The sequence below is a fragment of the Solanum tuberosum genome, unplaced genomic scaffold, assembly GCF_000226075.1.
Source record: "Solanum tuberosum cultivar DM 1-3 516 R44 unplaced genomic scaffold, SolTub_3.0 scf00243, whole genome shotgun sequence".
Classification (NCBI taxonomy): domain Eukaryota; kingdom Viridiplantae; phylum Streptophyta; class Magnoliopsida; order Solanales; family Solanaceae; genus Solanum; species Solanum tuberosum.
The window spans coordinates 552,676-563,687 of NW_006239166.1; the positions used below are offsets into that span (position 1 = coordinate 552,676).

The 11,012-nt window shown below is 35.8% G+C and overlaps 1 protein-coding gene across 3 annotated transcripts; it reads left to right on the plus strand.

The window, feature by feature from the left end:
• The first annotated feature begins 417 nt into the window (after nt 1-417).
• Nucleotides 418-8,320, plus strand: LOC102592606 (putative polyketide hydroxylase). 3 transcript variants are annotated; one of them, XM_006357182.2, is made up of 12 exons: nt 418-677; nt 2,120-2,523; nt 2,829-2,911; nt 3,027-3,162; nt 4,229-4,713; nt 4,837-4,884; nt 5,094-5,268; nt 6,467-6,579; nt 6,688-6,784; nt 6,855-7,074; nt 7,305-7,458; nt 7,679-8,320. In XM_006357182.2, exons 2-12 carry the CDS (start codon nt 2,313-2,315, stop codon nt 8,081-8,083), a joined length of 2,127 nt encoding a protein of 708 aa, XP_006357244.1. In that variant the 5' UTR covers nt 418-677; nt 2,120-2,312; the 3' UTR covers nt 8,084-8,320. The 3 variants fall into 3 exon arrangements, with proteins under 3 accessions (XP_006357244.1, XP_015168828.1, XP_015168829.1); XM_015313342.1 differs by having other exon boundaries at nt 2,178-2,523; XM_015313343.1 differs by lacking the exons at nt 418-677; nt 2,120-2,523 and having other exon boundaries at nt 2,826-2,911; nt 3,014-3,162.
• The last annotated feature ends 2,692 nt before the right edge of the window (nt 8,321-11,012 follow it).

Consider the following 11,012-nt stretch of genomic DNA (forward strand, 5'->3'; position numbering starts at 1 on the left):
TCCAGGGTTTGAATCCCTGGCGAGCATTTTACTATTTTAGTTTCAGTTTTTTTGTTTTTCTTAGTTTCAGTTTCGTTTTTTACGTTTTTTTTTAAATTTATTTTATAAAACATGCTAAAAGTGTGGTTTTAAATCCAAAAGAATTCAAGGGTCTCATTCCTTGAAAAAAAAATTGTTGGCTTATTTAAATTTTTATACTTTTATTTTTCGAACCTCCTGAATGAAAATTCTAGGTCCGTCACTGATCATGAAGTTGACAAGATGACACATGATTGGATCTTGTTTATACATGATGGCGACATTTAACTTTTTTTGTGAACATTCACATTTTGTGCACTATCAAGTTAGCCATATAGCAAAAACTAGATTGATTTTTTTTTTTTTAAGTAATACTATAATACCTTGGAACATTTGCAATAATGTGCTTCGCATCTAGTGTTTTTTTTACTTGACGTACAATTTTTTTCATTTAAGGGTCAAGAAGTACAAAATTCGATACACATACACGAGTGTTAGACCCTTTGCTTATACAAATTAACGTGGCTAGTTACTTAGCCATGCAAAAAAATAAAAATAAATTGCGAAGCTACCAAAGTTTTGAAATTAAACTTTGCTTCATCAACCAAAATTTTGTTCTTGTTTCTTTCTTCTCCATACACTATTTCTCAGTGATTCAGGTATGTTTCTTCCCTTTTTCTTGTTCTTCTCTCTCGTGCATCACCCAACTCAGATTTCTCCTAACCCCTCCATTCAAAATTTTGAATATTGATTGTTTGATGTCAAAGGTGAAGTCTTGAGTAACGTATGGTTGATTCTACCATTGTTTCTTGATTGTGTATGCTCGGGGAGTGTTAGAGTGCTTCAATTTTGTGATTTGTGTAGGAGTAGAGTTGTGCACACCAACTGTTTGTCAAAATGTGTGGACAGATTTAGGTAGAGGTATTAGCAATCTTTTGTTGCAGCTATTGTTTAATGAAGTGTTTGTCTTCTTTGAACGTAAGTGTGAAGGGTTTTTAATACTTGTTTGCTGAAAGTTTGGAGAGACCGAGAGAGGAAGATACTTTGAATTTTGGAATTGAGAAGGAATAGAGGTTGTGCGCACTAATGAAAGTGAACAAGAATGAAGTTTTCAAGTTTCAATAGTGATGACTGATGAGTAATTGTTGATGTCGTACTCTGAATTGTTTTGTGTAGTATTCCCTCATGTCCCTGATATGATTTTTGCTTTCTTGGTATGCTCTTTTATGATTGAATCATGCAGTTTGTAAGGGTGAAATATAGGTAAAAGGATCTGCCCCGGCCAGTCTGAAGAGGCTGAGGTCTTTGGAATTCTGGGAATGAGTTATGTACCCTCCTATTATGCTTACTATGATTGCAATGGGGACCATGCATATTTTTGTGTAGGGGTTAGGGTGGTTTGTTTTGTGATGACTCTAGATTTTTTATGATGATTTGTGGATTTTTTATGATGAATGTGGAAATTAATTGATGTTGATGTGATCTTTTTGCGTCTTGTAGCTTGTCTGGTACCAAAAAAGTTTAAATTTTGGTCTAGAACTTCCCATAAGTGTGCTTTCCAATATAACTAAATTTCATTTGGTGAGAACATATAGGAGGTACATGAATTATACATGCTAATTTGGTATTGAAAATAGTAATTGAAGTGGATGCTTGATATTTTCTTATCCATTTATGTTAACCTCTCCCAACCAGTGAATTTTTTGTTTACTTGATGTGTGGATTCAAGATATCTTGATGTTGACATTTTGTTTGGAAGAAAAAGGATGATATGTTTTAGTAATATGTTTTACCCTTAAATGAGCATTGAGCATGTCACAAAGTTATTATACTACTTCTCTTTTGAAGAGGTTTTGGATTCCCCAACAACAATTAGTCTTGAACAATTAAGTTGTTCCCCTGAGTTGTGGCTCAGTGTCCTTACCGGTTCATTAGCTGAAACTTGAGTGAGCTTGTAATCTCTATAGTTTTTCCAAATGGAGAAGCTACAAAGTTTTTCTTTCAATCTTCTAGAAAATTGAAGATTGCATATAGTGTATTTTCTGTATCGTTTTATCCCACCAGTAATTTGATCTCCTCTATATCTTCAATGCACTCTCAGATTGGTCAAGTGTGCATGTACAAATCAACAGTCTTGATTAATCCCTGTGTCTGTGAAGGTTCACGGATGTGGCATGTTTGGAGCTTAAGAGGCCACGAGTATCATTGGTCACATAAACCCATGACAGCATAATTAATTCGGTCCATCCAATCAGTCAGTTGGGTAAAAAATTGGAATAGAGTTCCCTTTCTCAATGGGAATTTGGGGGATTAGTGCAAGGAGTAGGAATTGGCTTGGCCTCTGCAACATCAGTTGGCGAATGAGTAGACAGTCGTTCAAGCACATTGGTCGAAGAACATTTTCAGACTCTTACACTGTCCAAAGTGACGATTCTGTCTTGCCAGTGTTGATTATTGGTGCTGGTCCAGTTGGGATGACTCTCTCCATACTTCTAACGAAACTAGGTATTTTCTTGAACCCCCCCTCCTCCCCAAAAAAAAGAAAATTGAAAAATATTTATTTTCCAGTGGTCGTTTGAATATAAAAGTGTAAGATGAAGTACAAACATAAGTGAGGGTAAAAAAGTATTTTCCTTGAAGAAAACAGTTTCAAAATCCCAAGCTAACCTAACAAAAATAATTTTCTGCATACCAATTGCACTCAGCTTATTGTCAAGCTCTGGATTCTGGGGTTCTCTTTTGAAATTTGTACAGTCATTTCTGTTGGTATTCTTGTTTGAATTTTGGAATTTTTTCTTGAACTCCTTTAGGTGTAAAATGTGCGATCTTAGAGAAGAACAAGGCCTTTTCCACACATCCTCAAGCACACTTCATCAACAACCGGTCTATGGAGGTTGGTTGTCATTTGGAAACATGCCTTTTTGCCTTTTCTTCTGTTGCATAGAAAGTTGAGATTTGAGAGTGCATTGATTGAAAAACCCTTTTTTTGATGTAGCTATTCTTTCTAGGTATTTCGCAAATTGGATGGTCTTGGAGATGAGATTCTAAGGTCTCAACCACCAGTAGAGTTTTGGAGAAAGTTTATATACTGTACTTCACTGACGGGGCCTATTTTAGGTGCTGTTGATCATATGCAACCTCAAGGTAAGGATATATTTATGTGATTTATAAGTGAACTTTTTTCTAGATGTTCTGCTAATGGGTTTGCTATAAGTCAGTATCTTAGTCATGCTTATTGTTATTGTAAATTAAATATTCTATCAAGTTTTATGTTAAACGGTCCGAACTAATGCAAAATTAAGAAGTGACTATAACCAACTTCTCAAGCAATTTATCTCTAAAAAATGTTGTAGTAGCTCTTCTATTTCTTAAAATGGATACTGCAACTTAGTTTTCACTTTCTTAACATGCCGCTGAATACAAAATGTTACATGGGACAATTTGCACTTTATGGTTTCTTAAGTCGTCAAACTACATTTTGTTCATGTCAGATCCTCTTTAACATATGAAATGGAATAATTGTACCCAATTCTAATCAGAGAAGATATCGCTGAATAAATGATGTAAGTTCATATGTAATTTCTGTTTTTAAAGATAGATTGCAATTTAGATTGGGATTTTAAGTGATCAAATCCATGAAAGAACTGGCAGACGTCCCCCCAAGGCCTAGCTCGAGTGGCAAAAGGTGGAGGATTTGTGGCTTAGGTCGCAGGTTCAAGCCCCACACCATGCAAAGCGATGCTCGGTATTTAAGTGGATCCCAAGGCTTAGCTCTAACTGCCCCCAAGGCCTAGCTCAAGTGGCAAAAGGTGGAGGATTTGTGGCTTAGGTCGCAGGTTCAAGCCCCACACCATGCAAAGCGAAACCCGGTATTTAAGTGGAGAAGGGTAGAGGGGAGGGCCCATTATCCACCGAGTTTAGAAGGCTATGATTAGTCCAAAGGGTGGGTCACAGACGGATTTCTCGGTTATCAAAAAAAAAAAAAACTGGCAGATGTATAAACTGTTATTATTCCATTAGTGCATCAGACTTGTCTACATACAAATGGGAAGTATGTATCCTTAAATGAGATGGGAAGAGAGTAGTATGATATCCATCTTATTAGATACATTTATTGCATCACAATTTTATTGAGTTGCTTTGTGGAAAATACATCTTATATACTTATGATTGTTTTGTTTGCTGCAAACTATTTTCTTTTTGTTGTCAGATTTTGATCAGATTGCGAGTCCTGTCTCTGTTGCACACTTCTCCCAGTACAAGCTCTCCAGATTGCTGCTTAAGCACCTTGAGAAACTTGGTTTCCATATGGTAAACTCTGAAAAGCGTGAGCATGGCTCTATTGGTGAGAGGGAGATCCTTATGGGGCATGAGTGCATTGCAGTCAATGGTGCTGAGCGTGGTGTCACTGTAACAGCCTCTTTCCTTTCTAAAGGGAAGTATATGACGAGAGATATTCAGTGCCATTTCCTTGTTGGTACAGATGGTGCAGGAAGTAGTGTCAGAAAGTCCTTAGGAATCAACATGAGAGGTGAAAAGGACTTGCAAAAGCTTGTTAGTGTCCACTTCCTGAGCCAAGAATTAGGGCAGTATCTCATTAAAGAAAGACCCGGCATGCTGTTTTTCATCTTTAATAGAGAGGCTATTGGTGTTCTTGTTGCCCATGATCTCAAGCAAGGGGAATTTGTCCTGCAGGTAAACCTGTTTTCTAATGTGAGAAATTGGCATAGCTATAATATCCACCTGCTCGTATAAATAAATCTAAATCTGTTGACATTGGTTAACAGCATTTTGATGTCATTGGTAAAAATCTTGCAGGTACCATTTTATCCACCTCAACAGAAGCTTGAGGACTTTAGTTCTGAGGTGTTTTTCTACTCTTTCATTGAATTTTTTTGTGTAGTCTATTAGTCTAATAATTGCCTTTGGTGGAAGAGAATGAATCAATGGGTTTATGTTATCGTGATTCATTTATTTTGTGTACCACAATATGGGTGCTATGGCTGCAGTGCATGATATTTGTCCAATATGGTTTATTTACCATGTTATTCTTTGTACTTTATAAATGGTTGCAGATGTGTAAGAGATTGATCTTCAAATTGGCTGGCCTAGAGCTTGCAGACGTCAACGTGATGGATATTAAGCCTTGGGTGATGCATGCGGAAGTAGCTGAGAAGTTTCTATCTTGTAACAACAGGATAATACTTGCTGGTGATGCAGCTCATCGATTTCCTCCTGCTGGTGGTTTCGGTACGCAATCTGTTTGCGCGTTTATCATGTTTTCGTTATGTCAACTTAAAACTTGTAATTATTACCTTTCTAAAAATTGATATTATCTTGTCGTATCTTGGATACTATTAAGAATTAAGTTTTTGCCATTCCTTTTCTCTTGGGAGAGTTGGGGGAGGGGAGAGAAGACATTAATGCAGTACAGTGTTTTTTGTCATTGATTCGTACAAGAACGCTTCCTAAAATGTTGATGTAAAGGTAAAAAATAGCAAAGTTATTTCTGTGGGAGGGAAATAACAGATTTCCACGTAGCTCAAAATATTGGAGCTATAATCAGCTTAACTAAGCTTAAGAGGGCATTTGTTGGTTGGAGGACATCTGAACTGCAATCAGGCTCCACATTATGATGTTAGTTACTATGCATTGCCCTGGTGATTTTAACACGGTTGATATTGTGTCTAATTACATGTAGAGAACCTGATAGCAATATGGTAATTTTAAATGACATAATCAATTACATTTGTAATAGTGTTCCCTCTCTAACCATTAAATCTTTTAGATGAAATGGTTCACACAATTCATTATGTAATCAAAGTGTGTCCATGTTCTTTCTCTAATCGCTACCTGTCTAAGAAATATTTCTGACTTGCTTGGCCATGAGATCCTGGGAAACACTTACAAGGAATTCTAAAGACGTAAGGCCACCAAAGGGTGTGGCATAACGATTACTGAAGTGGGTATGAATTTTGGAGACCAGGGTTCAAGTACCAGCAGAGTGTTCCCATCTATCTAAGCCTTGATGGATAGAGTACCTGTGTTGGTGGAAAGTAGCAAGTAACCAGTGAAATAGTCTAGGTGTGCGCAGGCTAGTCTAGACCCCACCATTATTAAAAAAGACATAATTAAGAAAAATAAATAGTGTCATTTCCCCTCTATAATTGATTGAACATTTAGATGAGATTGTTCGAATATGGGGAAAATATGTCGAAGAGAAGGTGGAAAATAAAAGAGAACTTGGCAAATAATTTTATATCCTGCAGAGACAAACGAACTGGTTTTGATAACTTCTAAATCAGGTTGTGAAAATTTTAAGGTGTCGTGTAAGATGCATCCAACTCGCGCATCATGAAATATATCTGCAGTTCTTATTTATTTTAGGATTCAATTGTTGAGACTGGGAGAAGGAGATCTGCTCAAGATTCCTTCATCTTTTATTCAGGGATGAATACTGGTATTCAAGATGCTCATAATCTTGCTTGGAAATTAGCTTCTGTAATTGAGGGTGTCTCACCAATATCAATTCTTAACTCTTATGAACTAGAACGCAGTCAGGTATTCATTTCCTCAATTCTGGTGTCATAGTATAAATGGTAGTCTATGTATTACAGATTTCTCTGATCTTGTTATTATGAGATGAACACACTCCTTAAAACGTTTCAGATAGCTCAATTTAATACAGCACTTAGCGTCCAAAACTTTAAAGCAGCAATGAAAGTTCCTGCTGCACTTGGTCTTGATCCAACTGTAGCAAATGCAGGTAAAATGAAAACATGAATTTTTTTATTACATTACTATATAATTAAGACATTATGTGTTTTTGCCTGCAGTACATCGAGCTCTTAATGACACTGTTGGTTCCATTCTGCCATCTGTACTTCAAAGGACAATATTAGATGGAATATTCAGCATAGGTCGTGCACAACTCTCAGATTTTGTATTGAATGAAAATAATCCACTTGGATCTGCAAGGCTAGCCAAATTAAGACAGATATTTGAAGAAGGACAGAGCCTTCAGCTCCAGTTCCCTGCTGAGGATCTTGGTTTCAGGTTGTGTATCTACTTTTTTTTTTATCCATCTCATGCAAATTGTTCAAGCAGATTTTTCAATTATTATTGTCTAATTCATGTCTCCTATAAATGCTGGATGCTGTCTCAACTCGTAATAGAACTCCAAAAAATCCATCTTGGATGTACGCCAGATGATTATTTCTATCTTATCTATCCTGTTGGAAGTACTTGTTTTCATCAGTACTCTAATTTCGAGATGTTCACATTAGGTATCGGAAAGGAGCATTGGTGTCTGAAGATGACAGTGTGTTGAATGTGCATGAAGCACCAACAGGACGAAGAAGGGATTATATTCCTTGTTTGGAACCTGGATCAAGGCTCCCTCATATGAATGTTAAACTGCTTTCTAACCCGTCAAGCAAGGTATGAAATCTTTCAAGGGAACATTGCCTTGGTAGGAGCCAGACTTTGTTACATGTCTTGTTCGTCATCTCTTCACACGTGTGGAGAAGCCAAATAACTGAATCCAAAGAGGATTTTTTTTAAACCTCTAGCATTCCTAAAGATAACAATTTTCGATTTGTAGCCATTTTGTTTCAAGTTTCCATTACTATTTTGTCTAACAGAATACAATCTTATGTAGGAAATATTCTCTACTCTAGACCTCGTATCTATAGATAAGGTTGAGTTTGTCCTTATAATAGCGCCATTCAAGGAGTCCTACTGTCTGGCTCGAGCTGCGCTAGAGGTGGCCAACAAATTAAAACTCCCTTTAAAGGTTTGTGTAATGTGGCCAAACGGAAGTATTGACGGAGCTGGAAGAACTGAGGCTGCATTGACACCCTGGAAATCTTTTGAAGAAGTTGTGGAAGTGAAGAGGTCATCAGATTCGCCATCCTGGTGGGACATCTGTCAAATGACAGACAGAGGAGCCATATTAGTGAGACCTGATGAACACGTTGCTTGGCGTACAAAATCCAGAATTGCAGATCCCATCATGACGATGAAAAGCGTTTTCCATATTGTTACAGGAGTTGATTGCATCTGATAGCACCTTTGATGAAATTCTTACCCCCATTTATGTATGGTAGGCTTGACATTCCTTCTCTGATATACATTAGCTAGATTACAAGGTTGGAGTACTTTGCTTTCGGATGGGTAGAGTTACCCAATACCTATACTTACAGGTACTCAATGAAATAATTGAGGTGTAGCAAGTTTTCGGACACCAGAAGTACCTTCATTTTAATAACAAAAACCAGTTGTGCTGGTAATTTTCTTTCAATTAAGTTCTTGAAGTTATATTTTGACACAAATCTGCAGTCACATATTGGTCTTGACTTGTTGAAATTGTAGTCTTTAGCACATTTATAAATAGTTGAAGTCTTCCTTTGATTTGGTTTTTAAAAGTATTTTCTCTAATATCTCCTAACAAACAACTTAGTATAGGTTTTAAATATTCGAATTTTAATCTTAAAATATTAAATTAATCTAATTTAATATAGCTTCTATAATTTTTTTAAATTCATGATTCTTGATAAGGGAGAAATATTACGTAAATTGGGACAGAAAAACATAAATTATGACAAAAGGGAGTATTTAGACTAACACAGACAATTAAAAAGAAATTACAAACACAAACAATAGTGGGTACAAAGAGAATCTCTATATTTGGAACACAACTTCAATTCAATTTTCTATTTTTTCATTCCAAAAAAGAATCTTCATTTTTCTTTCCTTGATATGATACTAAGTACTGATATGAAATTATTTTTTATCCCAAATTTTTAAATAACATAAATTACAAGCAAAAAAAATATATATTACACATATTAATGAATAATTCAGATAAAAGTGAAATTATGGGTGAAATACAATTAAATAAATATTACATCATGACTCAACTTTCAAGATTATTATAACAGTACAAATATCTGTTTTGTTGATGATTTTTCATTTTTTTAAATCAAAAAGATCTAGATTTTGAAAATCTTAAGAATAACCCAGAAATCTTTTATTATCAATTTTTTTCGTATAGAAAATTGGTAAAAACAGAATTCTCTTGGCCTAAAAGAGTTGAATACTATTCCCCTGAAAAGTATGGATGTGGTAGAATGGAGATTGATTATGAGTCATTTTAAGATATTTGGAATAAATAAAGTTAGATATTGACAACATAGTTGGGTTGCAATTCTGGTTGGAGGGGAGTGATTCTTCTTTCATAATTTGTTCAAAAACACAAAAATATGGAAGAATATCACATTATATTATGGTTATCATTCTCACTCTTATTGTGGTCTTACTTACCTCAATGTTACTGTTATTCTATTCTTGACTCTTTATATATTTTATTGTGAGTTCTTTGAATGAAAATTGAAGAAAATTTGGGAGGCCCCTTCCAAAAATGAAAAAATAAAAAAAATCTACAAATTTAAAATTTTCCGAAATTTGTATTCTTATAATTCTTATAATTATTGATAGATGGGAATCGCCGATCGGTGTGAGAATTATTTATATATTTCATTATTGTGTATGAGAGGTGTAGATTTGTCCATGTAGTTAAAGATGTCTTAGTTGCATAAATATTGTTGATATTATGTCCCAATGTAATCTTCAATAAAATATTTTAATTAGATTGATAGAAACAAAACAATAAATATGTAGATAAATAATTTAGATTTAATTAACGGCTTAAATCATTCGGTATTCGAAATCACTTTCAACATACATGCACAAAATGAAATGACATTGCATATATCGAAATTATGTGATACTCTACCAGACAAGTTCAATTTCAGCTAGGATTCTTGAATGCTACTCTATCTTAAGTCCTAGTGAATTCTTATATAAAGGGTAATATATAGCATCTTGAATATACCACAAATTTTTGTGTATTCACAAAAAGATCAAGATCTCGAATATCTCATAAACTCTTGGGATATTCATAAAGAGATCAAGATATGATCACCAGACTTTCTTGACAATAAAGAGGTCCAAATCATATACATTCGAGATATACACTATTAACAACCCTCGTATCACAAATAAAATTCCAGTTATCGTCAAGATTAAGAAACTCTAGCTCTCACTATCATCTATCACCTTCTCTTTTGGGTTGTCTTCATCGTTTAACAATATGAAAATCTATAAGAATATGAAGTAATTAATTAATCACTCATTTAATTTTCTTATCATATATATCCGTAAATAAAAGAAGACAGATTTGTATATACAGTATTATGCCCGATGAGTTGTAAGGGTAAAGGCAGGAAGCCGGTCATGTCAAAGTCGATCTTTGATGACAGTGGTGACCTCGGCTCCATTCAGTTCACCACCTCCGAGTCTCAGAGTGAGGAAGCTGTGGGGTCTAGTACCCCAGAACATACTCTGATGCCGGAAGTCGAGTTAGCAAAAATGAAGCATTTAGCGTGGCGGTCTAAAACAACTCATGATCCATTGACATTGCCTCTAGCACCACCACCATCTCAGGTACCACAAGTGCCTCTTGTTCCAGTACATCCTCCCCGATCTACGAATAGGTTGAAGGTCGTTGGCTGGCAGTTCATACTTGAGAAGAAGCAACTGTCCACATCCGGAGTGGTGAACAAACACCCCACTGTTTGGGAGACCTTGAGGTACAAAATATTCAAGCAGTTCAGCAAACCCCAAAATCTATATGTGCCTATATGGGTTCGGGAGATCTATGAATGGTTGACAAAGTTGGTCCCAAAGGGGAAAAAGAAGGAAGGGTTGATGGCACCGGTTGATTTTTTTGAGGTGCACGGAAAGAAAGTCAAGTGCAGTGAAACATATATAAATGATGAGTTGGACTGCACGACACAGACTCGACACTTTTTGGCCGACAAGATTAAACTATAAACTCTAGAAGATTTGAAGGGGTGGCTTGCCCCACCAGTGTGTGACGCCACTCCCCCATGGATCGAAGCGGGGGTAGTTAATGAGAAGAAGGACCTGAA

Excerpts from the sequence above, each read along its gene's own strand:
- LOC102592606 (XM_006357182.2), top strand. The coding sequence starts at position 2,313 with ATGGGAATTTGGGGGATTAGTGCAAGGAGTAGGAATTGGCTTGGCCTC. Across the intron at positions 4,714-4,836 it reads AAGGGGAATTTGTCCTGCAG|GTACCATTTTATCCACCTCA; the intron begins GTAAACCTGTTT and ends AAAATCTTGCAG. Across the intron at positions 6,580-6,687 it reads ATGAACTAGAACGCAGTCAG|ATAGCTCAATTTAATACAGC; the intron begins GTATTCATTTCC and ends AAAACGTTTCAG.